General features: G+C 42.3%; 1 protein-coding gene across 2 annotated transcripts in view; it reads right to left on the reverse strand.

Annotated features, from left to right (window-relative positions):
• FHL1 (four and a half LIM domains 1) overlaps nucleotides 1-22,064 on the reverse strand; it is a 42,198-nt gene that overhangs the window by 19,423 nt on the left and 711 nt on the right. The window contains exon 1 of one of the 2 annotated variants that reach the window (XM_054996115.1): nucleotides 2,098-2,205. The exons of the other annotated variant lie outside the window; for it this stretch is intronic. Coding sequence (XP_054852090.1) covers nucleotides 2,098-2,119 — 22 coding nt within the window. The 5' untranslated portion in view covers nucleotides 2,120-2,205. Of the gene's footprint in view, nucleotides 1-2,097; nucleotides 2,206-22,064 lie in introns of those variants that run through there. 2 annotated transcript variants of the gene reach the window in all.

Here is a 22,064-nt window from a genome sequence, read left to right on the forward strand (position 1 = left end):
ATAAATATACATGACTAAAAAAAAATTCAACAATAGGAACAAAATGGCCATCAAGTGGCCATCTTCTGAGTATGGAGCAGAGGTCACTGGAGGTGTGTGGGGGGGCGGGGGTAGTTGTGAATTTCCTGCATTGTTCAAGCGGTTGGACTAGATGACCCTGAAGATCCCGTTCCAACCCTACGATTCTAAGTAGCAGAAGTCCTCTCTGTAACATTTCTATGCTAAGCTCAAATGTGTATAAAATAAGGATAACTGGCAAATCACTTGGCAATACCAAGTGAAATTTCATAAACTGGGAAGTTGTGGCTAAACTGGAGTTCCAGGAGCTGGGGGAGGGGGGGGGCTTCAGGGCCCTGCATAGCTCAGCTGCAACAAAAGAAAGTATGTAAAAATATGCAAGTGTGCTTAATTTGCATAATTTATACAGACTGCAATTTTTGTTGTGGTTTTGTTTTCTTAGCACAGTACGCGCATTACTTTAGTTGGGTCCCAAAGTATTCACGTGGTGTTCTGATCACCCATGAGGATGCTCTTCTGGCAGCGACCCCCACCCACCAAGGTTGGGGGTTTTCTACCATCATGAGGAGCTGCCTGAATTAAACATGTCCACCTCATGCACACATAGAAATGCTTTCCATTCACATACAGGTGGGGTAGGTTTGAATTCTGGCCCCTGGTTTCTAACTTTGATTCTAGGGCAGGGTTTTTCCCCCACCAGGATGGGCCAGGCTAGCCTGATCTTGTCAGCTCTCGAAAGCTAAGCAAGGTTGACCCTGGTTAGTACTTGAATGGAAGACCACCAAGGAAATCTAGGGTTACTACACAGAGGCAGGCAATGGCAAACCACTTCTATTCATCTTTTGCCTTGAAAACCTTATGGGGTCACCATGAGTTGGCTGCAACTTGATGGCACTTTACACACACACACAATCATGACCTGTTCCACCAACTGCAGACATGTCTAAATGTCACCTGTACCAGTTGGAGAGAGAGGTCTTGAATTTTAACAATATTGTCCAGGTTAAGTTTGCCTTTCTGTGGCAAATGTATTATTTTTTTCTCTAGCTTGCAAAGAAAAAATTAAAGAAATTCATGAAAAGCCTATTTTTTTTACTGAAATCAAAACTGCTATAATAAAAGGGAATGTAAAGAGCAAAGAGGTCAAGAAGGAAACTGTAAGGCAACAATTTCTGCAGATAAACAAAAAGATATTCCCAATACTGACAATGTTCCCACTGACAGCTACTGAAAATGCAAGTTCCTTGAGATGCTCAAAACTGATGCTGGATCCTTCATCAGTCCATCACCAGACACATGTGATTCACAGAGGATCACAAACTCTACAATGCACTTGCTAGTGTTAACTCATCTGCAAGCTAGCAGAAGAGTGCTACTGAAACACTATTAGTTATGAAAAGGACCCATAAGTCCCCTTTTCTAACCTCAACTTACCTGTGAACTCACCAAATGTCCTACGCTATGCCTCAGCTGTTTTGATCTGTTAAATGGGCATAATAATATCAGCCTATTTAAGAAACTTTCAATAAATCTTGAAGTACTCAGCAAAAGCCCTGGCCTGGATGCCAGAAGTTAATTTCCACAGGCAGACCAGGTATCTGTCAGCAAAATGGGACTTCCTCACTTCCCCTCTGCTGCTGCAGCCCCAAAATAACCCCAGAATTTGGCTCCTGGGGAACGGGGAGAGCATGAAGGAGGAGTTAGAGGTCTCCAGCGGGAGTAAGAAATCAGGGAAAAAATCACCTTTCATCTTCAGAAACATTCTGCAAGATCAGTCCCATAATGTGGGACAGCTATTATTACCCACTGCAAAAATGAAAATAAAAAAACGTCCCAAAGCAACCATCAAAGTAACTTCTCACTATGCATTTGTACCTTCTTTCAAAGAACTACCTCTCACAGACCCCTTTAATTGTTTCTGACTTGCTGGAAAACTGCAAAGATGCATTAAATAAAGAGCTTCTGATCTGACAATATCCTGTTGTGGGAAGAAAGAATGCATGAAGCAAAAAAAGGGGGTGGGGAATTATCTTTCTTCAGCACTGTTCATTAAACCAAATGTAATATTTTCAGTTTTACCTGCATGCCTGTGGTAAGCCATTCCTCAGAGACAGATCCACAACCAGTCCTACTTTAGACAACACAGTTTGAGTGATAAGAACACGTCCCGCTTTGATCCGCAGCATATAGTTAAGGGAGGCTATTAATATGGGGGAAGGGCTACCACCAGATGTCCACACCCCTTCTCCAGGACTGATGGCCTTGATCCCACTCAAAACATCTTACCATTTTAGGTGATCTCAGGGGAGAAGAATAGGGCACAGTGAATATACCACCGACTACATATAAATACCTGTCCAGCTACTTCAGAATCCAAAACTGTCCGAAAGCTGGACAGTGTTTCTAGGAACCTGAGCCCTCTAGCTGGAATACATAATGGCCTTGACTTGAGTGGTAAAGTTCAGTATCTCAAGACTGATATCTGTTCCACTTCATTCAAAGGAGGCAGCATTATCCCTGCAGGTAGGACACTTGACTAGTTACTGCTTGCTTATGGAGTTCTAACAGTGCTTTCTGTAAACACACACAAAATGCATAGACTTTAACTCATTAGCTAGTGAGGTAGGCTCTTGAATGTCACTGGGAACACAGAAGAGAGCAAGAGAGAGAGATTGTTTTCCCAACAATGTTGGCTAGATTATGCATAGAGTTAAAGCCCCCCCCCCCTTATTTCAGGTTCAGTCAAGAGACTGCAAAACTTGGAGACATGCCACCCCCATAAAAGTACCTGAAAGTAAATGTCATCATCTCAAAAGAAAATCTACCTCCCCTGCCCATACACTACACATTGTCGGTGTCTGACTTATCTTACACACTACCCAAGTGGGTAATGGTTGGATCCAGAGGAATCTCTTCTAGCATCTATTTGTCTTCTGAGGAAGTCCTAAATCTGCTATGAAATCACTTGAAGCTGCCTTATATTGAATCAGACCCTTGGTCTATCAAGGTCAGTATTGCCTACTCTGACTGGCAGCAGCTATCCACGGTCTCCAGTCAGGACCTTTCCCATCAATTTCTACTTCATCCTTTTTAACTGGAGGTGTCAGTGACTGAACATGGGATGCTACATGCAAAACAGGTGCTGCATCACTGAACCCCATCCCCAGCCTTGTGTATTGCAAAGGATTTTGGGTGGTTGTGACGTTCTCTTTGGCTTGCAAATCAACAATAAAGTACACACTGAGATTCCTGCTCTTGCGTTCACACAGCAGAGACAAATGTGTTCAGGACATATATTTATTAGCAGGAAGGGATGGGAGCAAATGGTTTCAGGACAATGGAGCTCATGCAGTCTACAATTCTAATGAACAGAAATAATGAGCAGGGGACTTCACCCCAGGAGACTAAATCAGGAGACATGAATACTGGGTGGAAAGGGAGACTGTTCCATTGTAACGTATACAATGAACACACCACAGGGATGTTTGAGGATGCAGATTCTTCTTGGGCATCAGCATCACCCCACATGAATGGAGAGGATGCCCTAGGCCATGCTCAACAACACTCTCTTGCTATTGCACATTTCAGGAAAAGATCTCAAGTGGATGGTCAGGCTCTCTTTTACAAAAGCTCGTGTGCCATAACTGATCTTCTGTGTGAAATTTCCTTACAGCAGAATGACTGCTTTACTCAATTAATCTGCTCATTAAAGGGTTTCAGCCATGAAACAGATCTTCTAGATTTTGTCTTTTGTTTTAATTTAAACCACCCTCTCTCGTTCTGTCTAGTCCACCCGTTAAGATCCTCTTCTCAAGCCCTGCTCTCTGTGACCCCAACACCTGCAGAAGTGAGGCAGAGAGCTGCCAGACAGGACACCTCTCCTCTTGGAAAGCTCTCCCCCTTGAGGCTCACGTGGTGCCTTCTCTACTCTCTTTTAGGCACCAGTCCAAAACATTTATTTTTAGCCTAGCTTTTCAACTGAGGGGTTCCAACTTTTTTTTAAAAAAGACTACGGCCTGCTTCTAGCCTGAGGACTGTTTTATGACTATTATTTTAAGCTGCAGAATGCTGTTGTACATTATTTATTTTTATGCACTGATTTATTTTCATTCTGTGGTTTTTATGCTGTGGTTTTATTATTTATTGTACTGTTATACTTGCAAACTGCCTCCAGCTGGTCTCTGAAGAAGAAACATTTTCTTCTTACATAAACAAACAACCACACTTGGGGTTCAGTGATAGTGAGGACTCCTCAGGAGGAGAGGCGCTTTGTGTAGCCAGCCCTGACTCAGCAGAGGCCAGTGATCAGGAAGAACAGCTGCCAGCTGATCAATATCCACAGCCAGCAGCTGAGGCAGAGGCACTGCCACCCTCCAGCTCTAATACCACAGATGAAGCACAGCCAAGGACTTCCAAAGCTCCAGCTTTACCCAGAGAACACTGCAGTCAAAGGCAATGTATGGGGCTGCAAGAGAGATGGCAAAGCACATGCATCCTGGCTCGATGCCAGCTGCTTGTGGATAATGATGAGGAATAACCACAGGATAGCTCCCAAGTAGCTGGCTGCAAGCCCAACCTCACTATAAAACCCAGCCACGGACCATCAGGAGGCGTGGAAGCAATGTGTTGGATTCCTATGACTGCTGTGATCACTCCCTTGCACCTGGATCTTTCAGACCATGCTTTGTCTCTGCCTGCATCTAGACCTGCCCTCACCAGTAATAGGCCTACAGACCTCCTGACTTGGCTTTGGACTCACCCCTGGCTTTGGATTTGTGCTCTGACTTCAGACCGGGCTCTGACTACTCTGCTTGGGCTGGCCCAGCCCACAACACTTTTGCTGTCCCTCAAGGGTAATCTCTTTGGGTGGAAATACACATTACTAAGTGCAGAATTGTATGTGTAGTCCTCAATTCATGTGCAGGCTGTTCTTGCTTGGCACATGTGAATGCTGCTTTCACAGGAACTCCCTTTGTGTAATTGCTTCTGCAAGTGATTCTGGAGGGCAAAGTGCCAATTCAGCTCCGCTTTCACTGAGAGAACAAGTACTATAGGCTCCTTTGACTTGCCTGTTTGCATTTCTTTAAAGTGCAAGGAAGTGTCAAGATCTGCATTTTAATGAATGGATACGGGGGAAACTGGGATACTTTTAGCAGTTGAGGATGAACTGATATCAAATGTGTGAATGTATTCACGTGGAGCAAACTTAAGTGTGACTGTGCGAGCAAATGAATGGAAAGTTGGAGGGGGGGGGACATGTGAAATGAGGTTCACTTGAGAATCTCTAGGTACTTAGTAATGCGTACCTAGTCTTGCTATCACCTGTACGTGTAACTAGTCTATCACCATCCGTGGTTTTCCTCTCCTCCATTTTAAGGCTTTAAAGGTTGGAGCAGTAGCCCAAGTTCTTGACCTAAACAATCTTGCCATAAAAAGAAAAGAAAGTTCTGGGTGGGCTGTAGTCTTCTCACGTTTCTTTCCATCACTCAGCATTAGAGAAACAGCAGCTTAAAAAAGGCCCGGACAGGGATGGCCTATTAGTCACTATCACCAAACTGAGAAGCTGAAAAGCTGTAAACAGAGAAAGCAAGGAAGGAATACCACATCTATGCTTTGGGATCATCTTTCACATTAAATCTACATATAAATTCCTTCCCCAAATGGCAGCCCTATTAAATGGTCAATTTCCTTGTGATTGTGCACATAAGACATGGAGAGCTCATAAAAGGCGGTCAACTCCGAGACACATCAAGACTGTAGCATGGTCTAGGATTTGCCCATTTGAAGGTTAAAATGGACATGAATTCTAAACTTATAATAAACTGGTCTGACAATACATATGCTGCACTTTCTGAAACATTCATTTCTTATGGCAGAGAACATGGCCCCAAAGTAGGGGCATTTATTTCCTGTTGGGTTTATTGAAGGGTGAGATTATTTTTTGACAAACATATGGCTTTAAGAACACAGTGATCAATGTAGGAATAAACTTGGGCAGATTACATATACACATAGTTTATAATGTGGTGTTCAATATATGTTAATTCTAGTTTGCATGCTTGGAGTTGCAATTATTATCCTAAAAGACATAAAATCCCAGTGTGAAATCAATAAACTTCACACAAATGGTTATTAATTGATTATTTCATTCATTGGTGCATCCATCAACAATAGCGGACCTGTCTATGATTTGCAACACAATGTTAGCCAAAGCACCAAACTGTGAGCTAAGCTTTCACAATCAAAGCTATCTGGGCAGGTGACTGAGAAAGCAATCTTTGGAAGGTATACTCAGAAGTAAGTCTCACTTTATTCGATGGAGCTTACTTCTAAGAAAACATTTTCAGGACTCAGGTCCACTAGCATCTTCTACCACTGCATTCAAGATAGTTTATGATTCATAATAACCATGCTACTGGATCTGAATCTTGTTCTACTACAGACCCAATACGCCTACCCACCTGAAACTGTTTTCAGGACTGCAGCCTGAGTCTAGTTGCTGACCATTATTAAGGAGAAATTGGATTGAAGAGGACCCTGGATAAAAAGACAAAGGAGTGATTGCCCCCCGCCCTCGACATTGGTATTGCTTTCACTTCTAGCTTTTTCCCCACGGGTGTCCTTTTTCCGCATCTGCTCACTTGGTTGCATGAGGAAGCATTCCAGTGTTGACCCAAATGAAGAGATGCTGAAAATAGAAGAGGCTGGAACAAGAAAAGCACAATGCTCAGGGAGAGGGAGATCTTAAGCTGCTGTTGATTTATTGCCCTCTCTTGTCACCTCTTCACAGAAGTCTCTTTGCCAGCTGCCTATCAGCAAGCAGTGAGTTTCAGCAACAGGTGGAATTAACAAATGCCAAGGAGAATGAGCACTGAAGTAGGCTGCAACAGCCACAGAGTAGAGCAGATGGCACGTATGTAAAGGAAACCAGAATCTCTCTGTTGGTCAATGGGAAGAAGTCCTTGAACATATGCCAACTTACAGAACAGAAGAAGGCAGTGGCCCTAGACATACAAAACTTCACTCTTTATCATTCCAATCTCCAGTCAGCCATGAGGCTAGGTTGGACTTATCCTATCCTCTCTTCCCAATTTGTTGTAAGGCTCGAGTTGCTTGCAAGTATGATTGAAACATAGGAAGCACGCTAACTCACTCTTGCTTCTAGTGGCAAGAAGGTTCCCATGATTTGAGCAGCTCCATAGAAGGAAAGTTTTCATAAAATCTAACATACTGAATTTGCCTATTGGGTTGGATACTGCAAAAAAGCTTGTGGAAGCCACCTGTGGAATAAGGAAGAGAAGGCCGTTTCACCGGATCTACTCTCACCCTCATTGCAGCCTTTGGACTATGGTATATTTTAGTCACAAGAGTCCCCAAAAACCACCAAGAAGCATTCTGGAACAAGCAACAGGCTGCTGGGGGAAGGAAGGTAGAAGATCCATTCTACTAATTCCTTTCATAGGCTTTTTCACAGGATCCAACCCAGGCTGTTTTCGCATGTCTTAACTGTCTCACAAAAACATGCAAAACTCACAGAACAACGGCACCTTCATGGTGCGATTTCCCATTATGATTCTGTTTCGTGGCACAATGACATCAGAAATCGTGTCATGAAACGGAATCATGATGGGAAATCATGTCATGAAGATGCCATCTTTCTATGAGTTTTGTGCGATTTTGCGTGACGGTTAAGATGTGTGAAAACGGCCACATTGTCTTTGGTGTTGATATTTACTTTGGTATTGATACTTACTTGCTTGCTTATTTACTTACTTAATATATTTATAAACCACTTTTCTACCACAGCATTCAAGATAGTTTATGATTCACAATGACCACCTGCAGTATAATATGGATATGACAAAAGTAAACCAAAAGGATAATTTTGGAATACCATGTACCATTTCATTTGAAATGTGGTGCTGGAGTTGAGTTTTATGGATACCATGGACTGCCAAAAATACAAATAAATGAATACTAGATCAAATCAAGCCTGAATTCTCCCTAAAAGCTAAAATGACAAAACTGAGGCTGTTGTACTTTGGTCACATCATGAGAAGACAAGTTTCTCTGGAAAAGTCAATAATGCTAGGAAAAGTGGAAGGCAGTAGGAAAAGAGGAAGACCTAAAATGAGATGGCTTGACTCATTAAAAGAAGCCACATCCTCCAGTGTGCAGGATCTGAGCAAGTCTGTTAACGATAGGACGTTTTGAAGGTCTTTCATTCATAGGGTCGCCATAGGTCAGAGGTGGTCCATAACACACACATGTACCATTGCAAGGAAAGCAAACAAAAATATATTAAACTCAAAAAGGTTCAGAGGATAAAAAATAAGGCATGGAGGTTTATTCAGACCAACATGTCCACAAAGATATTTAGTTCTGCAAACAATGAGACAAACTCCAGTTGTTCTGGGTGGTAACTCAGGACAAAGAATTCCATGTTTTATCACAGTTCTAAAGTCCAATCTGGTCTACTAGACATCTTGGTTTTCAGGTCCTACAATATACAAAGCAGGCAAAAACTGGTGCCCTTAATATGGATATCAAAGCTCTAAATAACGGCCAATGATGCCATCTCTCCAAGACTCACTTCACTTCAGTAGCCCAAAGTGATTGGCCATTTGGCAAATTTTGGAGATGCTTGGGGCAATTGTCACAACATATGTCTGTCACTCTTTACAAAGGCAACAAAGCTTTTCAAAAGTCCTCCTGACCAACAGTGGTCCTCTTTGGAGGATTAAGTGCAAAGGTTACCCCATGAATATTCCGGATGGGTCTAACATGTCTGTCATGAAACCCGAGTCAAACTATGTTCTAAAATAAGTTGCCAGTCTTTGATCCACCTAGAGGGACATGTGCAACTATTTCATCCCAGCCCAAAGAAGCATCCTAATCCCTTTGTCAGTTAGCCAGCATTTTAGTTTCCATGGGGTTTGGATGTTAACTCGGAGCACACAGAAGTATGCAGCCTAGCAGATGATCATCCTGCCAGAATTTTTACAGTCAGAACAGAGTACTGAGTTTTCACAACATAATGATTTGAACACCAGTTTGGTGAGAAAACAGTAAATAAAGATAAAATAAAGTACAGCACACTCGTCTTGGGGTCACCAAAATGAATGGGTTATGGCCCTAAAATAAAAAGTTGTTAATTCTGAATTCAAGAAAGCAGTCTTCATAAGCAACAGATTTTAATAGAGTACAACAACAAAGACTGAAAACGGCAGTCTTAAGGACAACTCTAAAGAGAAACTAGGACTATAGCAGTTTATGTTCATAGCCATGTTAAGTTTGTAGTAGCAGAACAATATTCTAATAGCACTTTAAAGGCCAACAAAATTTTCCAGGGTATAAGCTTTCATGAGTCAAAACTTACTTCATGTGTGACAAACAGCTTTGGTCATACAAGCATATGCTTGCCAAGCTCCAGGTGGAACCTGGAGATCTTCTGGAAAATAGACCATAGAATGATAAAGAAATTTCACTGAGCTGCAGGTGACATTTTGTTAGTAATCATTATTGTATTATATATATTGTTAAAAATGCATGCCAGGAAACATGCCCTAACTAAGACCATTGCAAAGAATCTGCATGCTTCTATAATAAATCACATTTTATTTTTACATAGATCATTTGGCTAGCTTGCTACACAGACAGAAGTGAAAGTCTGGGCTGCATGCCAGAGGCAGAGACCTTTCAAAAGACCTCCATGCCCATTTGCGTGTCATTTTGTCCAGCGATGAGCATGTACTCCTGGTTGATTGTGCCAATGGACAGTCTCTCTACAACTCTTTCCTTTTATGGTACTTTAGAAGGGAATTGCTCATTTCTTTCTAAATCCCCAAATTTATTAATTGCAGGCACGGCCTCTGAGTAGCAGAGAAAACAAGTACACCTACTATCTGGGGAAGACCAATTAATAAACTTCCATGGAATTTTTTAGGACTAGGAGCATGTTAGGAGCATTAGAAGGAGGGGCCATGGCTTTGTGGCAGAGCATCTGCTTAGTGTGCAAAAGGCCCCACATTCAATCCCTGTTAATCTCCAGTTAAAAGGCTCAGGTAATAGATGACATGAAAGATCTTGACCTGAGACCCTGGAGAGTCACTGTCCATCTGAGTAGGCAATACTGACCTTGATGGACCAATGGTCTAATTCAGTATAAGAGAGCTTTGTAAATACAAACGCAGAACAAGGAGACCCTTGTTTTCCTTTCCAGGTGCTTGTCCCTTATTTGTCCCCAGAAATTTACCTTCACTGTCAAGACTTTCACTTGGGTCAGCAGCATCATTGTTACTATCCATATGGGCAACCTGAACCATCTAGCTCTAAGCCTCTTCCCAAGATGATCTCATTGGCAGATGGTGCCACTGCTAGGAAACAAAGCACCTAGGAAGTATTGGGTGGTTTCCTAGCAACCACTGCCTGAACTCCACACATGGAACACTCTTTGGGCAACAGAAGAAGCAAAGGGATGTTTCTGGAATTTCCAGACCTCTTGCCACTTCATGAATGGAGGACCTATCAACAGGGTACTTGGGAGACTCAAAATATAGAACCATAAGTTAAAACAGTGATACTCAGGGGGTTGGGAACCATCTCTGGCTCTTCTGACCACTGTTCTCCAGTGTGGAACCTGCCTACCATGTTTCAGGAAAGTGGGCAAGACCTTGTGGTTGGCAGGTGGTTCCCACTTTGAAACAGCCACCACCAGAGGAACAGGTAAGAGGCAAGTTCTTCTGAGGAGTAGGCCTCATGTCACTGGATGAAAGCAAATGTGGCTCTTTTGGTTGACCATAACTGCAAATTAGAGTATTAACCCTGCAAATTAGAGTATTGACCTTGCTGTTTCACTAAACTTTGCCCTGCTACTGATATCTTCAGAGACATTCTGATTAGAAGAAGAAAGGTCTGAAATGTCTGGAGAAGAGGAGGCAGGAGTGACCCTTTCTCTTAATCTGATCTCAGATAACTCCAATTTGGTAAATTTTCAGTATCAGCTGAAAGCATTGAGATCACTAGAAACGACAGCACAACAACCTGTCATCTATGGATTATATCAAACTGCAAGGGGCTCTCAAGTTTCAGAGTGACTGCAGCAGCTGTCCCCCAAGCCCATGCATCCAACTATCTACATAGAGGGTTCTGAATGCCTTTCTCTTTAGCTGGCTAAAGAGCCAGTGAATGTTGGATGCACCTCCAAATGTACATCATGGGCTTTTTCTGCAAGGCAACAGTTCCCTGTTGTGCACTCATAGCTACTGCAAATGCAGAGGAATTTGCACTGGCAATAGAGTATCCACACAGGGTGGGATTCTCTGTTCTTTCCTGGTATCTCCTTGAGCCTGGCATACACGCCACTGCCACCATGCTGTTGGCAGGCTTTTTGCTGACTTTTGTTTCTTTAATGGTAGTTGCAATACCGCTCTATAGTCACTATAGGGTTACTATAGTGATATAACAACTACTGATTTTTAAAAAGGCAACAGAAAGCCCACCAGAGGCAGGGGAGAAATGGTGGGTGCGAGGGGATACAAAAGGAAGTGATGCCAATGTGGATAGGCAAGTTCAGAAATCTGTACACACACACACTCGTCCATGTGGTGGAAAACCTCCTTGACTATCATTTTTCCAGAATGATTAAAGCAAAGCTGGTTGAGGGTGGGGGATATCAGAGCAAGCCAGGGAAAACCACACAAGGAGATAGAATGGAAGGCAAATGAATGGAAGACATCGTGTGGATGCTCCAAAAAAACGTACTTCAGGTTGAGAGGCAGGGTGGAGCAAAATCGCCATATGGAAACAAACCAAGTCTATAAGCTCAGAACCAGCAAGAAATCATGGGATGGATGAACCATTTGGAAATCCACCCACCCACCTTCAATTTCCCCTTCAAACATTCTCAATGGCTTGAGCAGGTTGCCCTCCCCACCACCACCTTTCCCCCACCTTTTAACTGACTGCCAATCAACATTTTGCACTAGTCCTGGAACATGTTTTTCACAATTCTTCACTTAATAATAGCTTTGTTCAACCCAGACAACCATGGTTTGAGGAATGTGACTGTTTTCAGCTATTTTCAGCCTGGATGATTCGGGTCAGTGACGGGTTATATCAACTTCAACTTGGCACCAACTGGAGGTAAATTCACAGAGGACACATTTTTACTGCAGCTCAGCCAAGCACATTTTTCAAACTACTTGTCCCTCTAACCATTCTCTGGAATTGTCCAAGAAGTTGCTCAGTGAAGGCTCTTTCAGTGGAACTGAGCTAGCCAGAAGCCTTTCCTTCTCTGTTTAAGTATTATATTTTTATTTTGTCCTTCCTTCATAGCTAAGCAGGACTTTGAACCCAAGTCATCCAGGCCTCATGACCAATAATGTATCCAGTGTACTACATTGGCTCTCTCAGAATCAAATCATCATGTCTTAATATTTCCTATTCATTTTTTTAAAACTGGAAAACTTTTGAAAGTGGAAAAACATGATAGCAATTGGATTTATTTTAGCCGCCACCAAACAGCCATTTCTTTTAATACCCTCAGTATTAATCTACAGTAATACCTCCAATTCATAAGTTAATTAAGGCTTCAGTCAGTGAAACTTACCTTGAGTTACACAGGTTGTGTTCAGACAACTGGATATTATGAAAGGTGCAAGACTGATGGATTAAAGATTTAGACACCCAGCTGTATAGAAAACAAAAATTAGAACGCCTACAAATGTTTGGATCCGTCACAAGATTACTTAATTCATGCAGTTTTAATAACTGTATTACCCTTTCATTGACCCCTTCGTTCATATATAGTGCAATCCTAAACAGAATTATTCCAGTCTAAACCCGTTGATTTTAATGGGCTTAGTCTGGAGTAACTCCGGTTAGGACTGCGCTGATAATCAGAGTGACTATAGTAACGGTGCACGGATAAGGTTATGAGAATAAACTTTCAAATTACCTTTGAAGTTTGCCATTTAAAAAAAAAATTAGTTTAATTTCACATTTCTTAACAAATAGTGGCAAATTCCACGAGGGGTACATCGTCTGTGGCAACTAAGCATCACATGGGACTTTAAAGCCAAAAAATATTCCAGCTTTGATGGATTGGAGCCTACATCATCAGATGCACAATAAAGAGAAAATATTTGCAATCAGTGGGACCAAATGACCACGAAATACAAGTGGTCTGTGTGACATCTCTATACCAAACTCAAATGTATATCAAGTGCAACAAAACAATCTGTCTGGCTTTGTTCTGCTAATATAATACTTGTAGTGAGAGAGAAAACTACTGTCTTGACCAAACCTATAGAATCAAACTTGTTGATAAGTTCTAGTTGGAAAAATTCTGAACAATAGAACAATTAAAAACCACTTTTCTCCTGAACATGGCATCAAACTAATCATTTATTCCACTCCCACCTCCATACCCCATGCAAGCATATTGGGTTATCCATAACCTTTTGATATATCTGAAGTTGCTGTTCTGGTAATAGCCTTGTTTGGGTGACTAGTAAGGGCCAAGCTACAAGTGACAAGTTACACTTGAATGACAAGTGAACAGACGCACATGTATTCCTCCCTGTTCACTTGCACTCCACTTGCACTCCACTCGATCATTATGTGGAGTTCCCAAGTGAACAGGGAGGAATACATGTGAATCTGTTCACTTGCCATTCAAGTGTACCTCGTCACTTCTAGCTTGGCCCTAAGAAAATCCAGGCTTTATCTGTTTGCTAAACCATTTTTTTCATACATGTCAAAACTGTCTGTGGGCAGGGAGGAATAGGAAGGGCACTGGACCTTGCCAGCTATTGCATTAAAAGTGAGCCACAATAATTGCCAAGGCTTCTAGGTTATTTCCAAACCACCAACATACACAGACAAAAAGAATCGAGTCCAATGTCCTGCATTCTTTTAGGACTGTCTGTATCATATTGCATTCCCTGGCTGGCACCAAACTGTCTTTCTCATTATCGGGGCTCTCTTAAATGTGCTGGGCCATGCATTGTACAAGGGATGGATTTATGGTTTAAATTAACACTTGGCGATCACCCCAGCCACCAATTTTTTTAAAAAATGTGACTCATTTGTTTAGAATGGGCTCATTCCTTGCCTCTTTTGACATCAAGAAAAGATGTCATTACTCCATGAGTCAGGAGTCAGACTCAGGACTAAGAAACCAAAATGCACGGCTTCATGCATTAGAGGTGAGGAGATTGTGAGGGGTGGGGAGGACTAGAGAAGGGAGGAACAAATTTGAAAATGGAGCATATAAATACATAGGACGGAGAGGACACAAAACACTATTGTGGCTCACTGTTGCTTGATGACAATTCTGCTGTCAGTTTCAATCAATTTGCTACAATTCTGTATTGTAGTCAGGAAAGTGGCGGGCCCCCAATTAATCTGGTCATAGATAAGTGTTTGTTTTTCTTACACATTCTAAATCAGGGGGTTCCCAACCTTGTTGAGCTCAGCCTTTGTGGAGTTTTGAGAAAGGGTTAAGCGGACCATCACCACAAAAGGGCTATGATAGAAGGTGGAACCAATCACAAAATGGTGGCCAGCGGGAGGCAGGACCAATCACAAATGTTGCCATGTAATTTCAAAAGACTGGCAGGTAGTAGGGTTACCAGCCTCCAGGTGGTAGCTGGAGATGTCTCGGAATTACAACTGATCTCCAGGCAACAGAGACCAGTTCCCCTAGAGAAAATGGCTGCTCTGAAGGGTGAACTCTATGGCTTTATACCCCACTGAGGCCCCTTCCCTCCCCAAACCCCACCCTCTCCAGGCTCCACCCCCAAAATCTCCAAAAATTTCCCAGCTTGGACCTGGCAACCCTAGCAGGTAGGCTTGCCAATTCTGGTTTGGGAAGCATTCACAGCATGCCATGCCAGGAAAAGTTTTACCTGCTACATGTTTGCACACAGGCTGCTGTTATAGGAAGGCCTGCATAACTGTGGTGAAGTCTTGTGCTCTACTTTTGGCACTTATGTTGGCAAAGAACAAACAACGGAGGCAGCTGATAAGAGCAAGAGCTAGCCGACTGAGACGCCCAAAGGGAGAGTCAGTGGCTGGCAGCGAGGCCAGCCAGCTCTCAGAATATTTCCCACAGTGTTTGATGGTTTTGGAAAGGAAGTTTCTCTCACACATCATCCTTTGCTACCAGTCCCCTTCAACTGCAAGAAAGCTGTATTTTGAAAAACATTTGCCCAATAGACACGAACAACGAAACAGAGTTAGGCTGCTAAAGCCTGGAGAGGTTTGGGAAGCAAACAAGCACAAACATTCCAGGCATAAAGACAACCTCGAAAGCCAGCACACAGCAGGGCAAGCCCTTAATCACTGACCCAGCACAGCTTTGCCGCTTCTGAGACAGCGGTGTACGTCTGCACGGCCTGGTGTTTTGGAGCCAGGCTGGGCCGTGACTGGGGCAGTTCTCAGCAAGGCTTTTTGGCTATTGTCCTGAAAGCAAAGGAACACAAACTCATTGTCCAGCAACAGAAATAGTTATAAATGGTCAGTAGTTAGATGATACATGTGGAGGAAGGAGAGGGGGATCCCTCTACATTTCCTGGCTTTTGGCAAAAAGAAATTTTCAGAGGCAGAGACACAAGCTTGTGACAATTACAAGAGCTGAAGTTTATTGCAGAGGCACTTTCTGTAACGGAAACATGCTAGCACAACAGAGTTTGAAGGAACGGTGTGACAGACAAGCCATACTTTCAGTGTTAACGTCAATATGCATTTTAAAATGTGCTGGAGATTCTGGACCTTGAACTACCCTCCCTTCTTCAATTTTAGTTGGACTGAACTTATTGTCTGAAGGTGAGGGGGGGCTGAGTATTTACAAGGAGAAAAGAATGGCTGGGCAAACTGCAGGCTGTCATCCTTCCTTTATTGCTATATTTAATTGTATTTTTTTCTTTTTTATGCTGCAGATACTTTGCCTAATGGCTTCCTATGCAGCTTCTAATAAAAAACAACTTCAATCACATTTAGCCTACTTGCAACATAAAATCAAATAAAACACCATAACAATGCATAAATGACAGCTTAAAAATCATGTTAGACAAACTAAGCAAAAAAGCAGAAAGTCATCAAACAACAAACAAACAATAAACAAAATCATTACAAATCTGAAAACTGATCCCTTAAATCAATACAAAGTATAAGTAAACAGAAAAGGCACCTAAAAAAAGATATGCTAAGTAAGCACTACACAAAAGGCCCTGTCTCTGGCAACCACCCACCTCACCTTTGAAGGTGGGGGTACAGTAGAGTTGCCAACCTCGAGATGACAAAGATCAGTTTCCCTGGAGGAAATGGCTTATTTGGAGGCTGGACTCTATGGCATTATACTCCACTGAGGTCCCTCCCCTCCCCACCCATCCCCCAATGCTTCAGGAAGTTTCCAGCCCAGCATCGGCGCAGTGAGCACAGCCTCTGCAGAAAATCTTGTCTGGATCATAGGCTAATAGAAGAGTGAGGAGTCCTTTAAATCCAGGCATATAAAACTGTCTTATAACTAGTGGTCTTTTTAGCTATGTGCTGACAAGTGTACAGGATTTCAGGCAAGAGTCTTTCTAACACCTGTTACCTGCGATCCCTTTTTTAAACTGGAGGTGTCAGGAGCTGAATTTGAGAATGCATGTAAAACATAAGCTCTACTACCGAAACACGGCCAGTGTTTTCCTCTCGAGGCAATATTGGCAGCACCGGTCCAGGAGCCCTCTAGGGTTGCCAACCTCCAGGCAGGAGCCGGCATTCTCCCAGCAGTACAACTTATTTCCAAACGTGAGTTCTCCTGAATGAAATGGTACTTTTATAATTTTTATACTATGTATTTACAAAAATTTTACCCTGCCTTTCTACCCTCATAGGACCACCTAAAAAATTAAAACAGATTAAAATCTCATCTGAAAAACCACTAAAATCAGCACACACATTCATCATTAAAACAATTTAAAATCAGGGCTTAAAATGAATACAAAAAATAAAAACATTTGAAAGTGAAGAGGGATCATTGAGGGAATGCCAAGCAAGACAAAGAAAAATCTTTACTCACTATCAGAAGACACAACAGAAGGGGACAGGCAACTCTCCCTGGGGAAGGGAGAGTTCCAAAGTCTTGGTGCAACCACTGAGAAGGCCCTATCCTGTGTTGTTACCTGCTTCGTCTCAGAAGGCAGAGGCACCTAAAGCAGCGCCTCTGAAGATGACTGCAGTGGTCCGGTGGGTTCATATGGGAGTAGGCGGCCCTTCGGGTATGCTGGTCCCAAACCAGACAGGGCTTGAGAGAGTGAATTGTATGGTATCCCATCCACAACGAGCTCCCTTCCCTCTACAAACTCCACCATCCCTCAGGCACTTTCCCCAAACCTCCAAGAATTTCTCAGGCCCAAGTTGGCAACCTGATTGTGGCTCTTAGAAGGAACTAAGGATGCCCGGTCTGTGGCTGACATCCCTGGGAGCTTTAGGATTGGGGCAAGGGGCAGACGTGACCTCAACCCATTGCATAATGTCATTTCCACTCCCCACTTTTCCCTCTGCTGGCCTGGACACAAGGGTATGTGAGAGGAGACTGCCATCCTGAAGTGGGAAAAAGTCATGTCTAGAAGGAACAGGGCTTGGTCATTGGGAAACCATTGTTTATACAGCCAACACTGAATAACAAAATCAGGAATGCACTTACAGATATAGGTCTATTCATCGGTTCTCTGTTAGCTTGTCTGAGTTTCCAGCTTACTTTTTTAAACTAGAAGCTGGGAATTCAGCAGAACTAGCTGGTCACTCACAGCAAAAGATCATTATAACATGATTGCACAATAAGAATTTAGCAATTGCCAATGAAAAGCCCTCAAGTGGAGCAGGGGGGAAACGGCTGAGGCAAGGAAGATGGTGCCAATGCAGGTGGGATCCTTAAGAATGCAAACCTTCCTGTTCACATAGCATGCAAAGGGACTTTCTTTGACTGCAGTCTTTCAAAAGCCAAAAACCCAGTAAGTAGACAATTAGGTGATGGTGATGACTCATGGGTACACCAACAAAAACGTATTCCATTAGGATTAAAACCTCTGTATGGAAGCAAACGTGCCCCAAAAAATTCAAAATGGTGTTTTTTAAAAGGCATAAATAACTAATACAGGTATTTGGGGCTGGTGGTCTAGCCAACAGGAAAATCATTTCTGCAGATCTGTTTGCAAGACTGAGTTAGTATTAGGCATTAAAAAGGAAACCAGAAGTCACTCACACATTCTTTGTCTTTCTCACACACAATACATACATACCAGAGCAGGCCTTAAAACCTTTCAGCATCTGGTTTCTGAAAATGTACTCTGTCTCCTGGAGCAAGTCAGTAATTTCCAAGTGTCAGAGTCATAACTGACCATTTAGACATGGTAAAGACCAGCTTCCAGCTATCTTATTCTCTCTCTACTCATAAAATAACAGCTAATGTCATGGTTAGTTTATTCATAAGGTTTAGGTTTTCCTTATCCAGGTTTTCTATACTAGAAGGAAATGGGTTCTTGGAAAAGAAGACTGACAGGGTTCATGGTAGTCATGCATTACAAATTATTGATCAGATATGTACAACAAATTAGTTCTAGCCTTCTGGCTCATGATATCCCAAGACAAAATTAAGCAGGCGCTGTGTTAAATTAAGCAGGCACAAACTCACTTTTCTATGCATGGTAAGAAACATGCAGCAAAAGCAGAAGGAAAACAACCCCACCCCAGATCTGTTCTTTCCCAGACAGAAACTTCTAAGGTGCAATTTCATCTTTAATTAAAATTGGAGGCACTTTCACTGTTATACCCCAAAAAGTTTACTTTCATTTGTAAGGCTCACCTGACCTCAGAGAAGCCCACACACCTGTATTTCTATGTAAATAATTGTTATGGAGACACAATCTGATTTGAAATAGGTGAGGTCAGAGCAGCGACTTTCATAGAGATGTGACAAGCGGCCTCCTCTATAGATGGGGATTTTTGTTTTATTGCTACCTTTGGGGAGGAACCGATTGCACCAATCACAGATAAAAACAATGACACAAGCAGCAGAAGTATCCAGTGGAGGCTGTTTAGAAGGAACAGTATGCAGTCCTAAACAGGGTTAAACCTTCTAAGCCCATCAATGGACTTAGAAGGGTACAACTCTGCTTAGGACTGCACTGTCAAATGTCATGAAGAGCCTTCTCTCTAGGTGCTTACTTTGAGATCAAAGCTGGTGCTGTTAATTAATTAATGCAATGTCATTATAGCGCATACAAGCACTCAGTGTAAGAATTAGCCCAAATCAATTTTAGAAAATCACAAGACAACTAGTTCCCCGGGCAACTAAATATCTGAGATGAAACATAAGGAATGTAAAGACTTAGAGGCTTTACACACGCCTGGGCATGTGTTAGTCAAGTGTCGGGAGATGCAATGTTAGCCAGGAAGCATAGTTTTAAAAGACAGAGCCAGCGGAGATCACTCTCAGAGACAACGTATTCTCTTACAGCCCTCTGGTATGTTGGACGGTCTCCCCTTCCGGAGCTTTTACCCTGCTGCTCTTGCTGCTTAAAACTTTGAATTAACTGAGCCTCGGCGGGGCAAAGACTCCGAAAGGGGAGACGCTAGAGGTGGTGGAGGGCTGTGAAAGAATCCGTCCCCTCTGGAGCGATCTCTGCTAGCTCTGTCTTTCAAAACATTGCATCTCCGGACATGTGAAGAACACGTGTCAGATGTCTTGTGTAGAGAGACTCTTACTTGCCCTATGCAGATCTGTTTTTTTATAATTTTATACTAGCTCCTTATAATTTAGAAGCATTTTTCTGGACCCTAAGTAAAGAGACTAGGCTATTCGTTTTCATTCTCCCAGGGATGTGTGAAAACTGAATAAGAAAAAGGTACAGAATTTAGCATCAACATGCCGGAAAATCTTAAGGTGAAAATGTGAGCAGTGCATCTTCCTTTGTAGGAATCAACTTGTAGGATCCTGGCATTTTTTTAAAAAGCTGTTGACAGCATAAGAATGATACTGCTTTAAATAATTAAGCCTTCAACAGAGATATAGAAACACTTAAGGGTGCAGGCCATTGGGGAAGCTGCTGTTTTTCTATCACCTCCATGGAAAAAAAGACACACAGAGTGAGCACTGACTCACGAAAGCTCATATAGAAATAAATGTTTCAATACTTGAGATGCCACTGGACTAACAATGCTACCCAGTTGCAATTACTTTTCTTCTGCCCACAAGCCTACATCCCTTCAAGTCATATTTGGTTACATGATTTTTAAACTCTTATTTACTTTCAAGTGATGTATACAAATCCTGGCTAACCCATCTGAGCAATTTCCTCCTCTGTGCAGAAAGCAGTTATTTTTTCAGTATCTCCCCTCTAAACAGAAAGTGGTACCATCTGACTGCTGTGTCTCAACATCTGACACAAGTAAAAGAGTGCTAATTTGGTTTGTTTAAAACCAAGCCTGATTGCATTATCAGTTTCCAGGAAGGCAGGTCCATGTCCGATGTGAACCAAAACACAACAGATATGGCCCTGTATTTTCTCAAAACAAACAGAGAGGATTTGTGCTGACCGTTGCTAAGCAGAGCAACTTTCCTGGATCAAACAAAAGGTTCATCTAATCCATCACTCGGTGACCAGCCCAGCCAGATGCTTCTGTGCACTCACAAGCCAGACTTGTAGGGGAAGGCCACACCTCTTTGCAGCTAACTTTTAGCATCTGGCAATTGGCAGCATACAGCTTCTGTACACGGAGATTCCATTTGCTGCCTTGGGGTGGAAAGGCAGCATGTAAATGTTTTAAATAAATAATTAAAATTAAGCTATAACAGCAAATAGCTATTGTATACCTACTTTCCATGAATTTGCTGACCATGTTGATAAAATCATCTAAGTTAGTAACTGTCACCACATCCTGTAGCAGTGAGTTCCACAAGCCAGTTAATTTATTCACTTTTTGTTGCCAATACTGAACCTACTGCCAATCAATTTGATGAGTTATAGTGTTATAGCGAGAGGCTCTCTCTCTCCGATACAGAGAGACTCCCAGCTGTATAGCACTTCTGTGCATACCTAACATTATTCATCCAACCTGTTGAACTATTTTTTAAAAAACTGTTTTGTTTTTATTTTTAACTTTAAAACCACATACAAAGATGAACATGACAATAGGCCCCAAGTGCAACAAAAAGGGCCAGGAGAATATGAGGGGCTGTTTTTGACAAACCTTCCTTACAGCATCAGAGAGGATTGAAGCCCAAAAGCTATCTAATTCAACTCAGCCCCCTTCCCTACCCTGTTTGAAAACCACTGATCTTTTAGGGCCTGTATATCATTAGCAGACAGAAGGCTGGCCAGTCACTGGAAATGGCTTGAACAAGTGATCCAAGCTGCAAGTTAAAACAGACATTAAAGAAATACTAAAATGCAAGGGAGGGGGGCATCCCTTCCCAGTTCCCACCTAAAGACAAGAATTTAAATAGCACTTTAGAGTGGCCACAGACTGTGCTTTGTAAATGTTATATTGGCTTATTTTATTTGCTTCATTTATACCCAACCTTTAGCCCCCATGGAGCCCAACGACATCATTTGCCTCTCCTCTGGTTTTTTCCCCCCATACAACCTCCACTACCAATGTTTCAGCTTATATCAACATCCTTGTGATGTAGGCCAGTATTATTAATCTTATATTGCAGATGAGGACTAAGAAAAAGTGACTTGCCTAAATTCACGTTATATATTTGTGGCAAGGGTGAAATCTGAACTGGGGACTTCTTCCTCCCTGGGCCAGGCACTTTGCCACTCTGCGACACCCGTTTCCAAGGCAGTAAACACAGCTGCAATTGTGCAAGTCTCAAAAACCATCACCACAACTATTTAAGAGATTATTACTCAAGATTTGTGTTACACTGTAATCTGACAACAGCAAACACACACAACTGACTGAAGTGTATAAAATTAAAGACAGATTTATAAAGCAACAACAGGCTGAAGTGTTGACTTGCTAGAACTAGAAAGAATTTTTTAAAG

Source organism: Eublepharis macularius, chromosome 13 (assembly GCF_028583425.1).
Source record: "Eublepharis macularius isolate TG4126 chromosome 13, MPM_Emac_v1.0, whole genome shotgun sequence".
In the NCBI taxonomy this organism is placed as follows: Eukaryota; Metazoa; Chordata; class Lepidosauria; order Squamata; family Eublepharidae; genus Eublepharis; species Eublepharis macularius.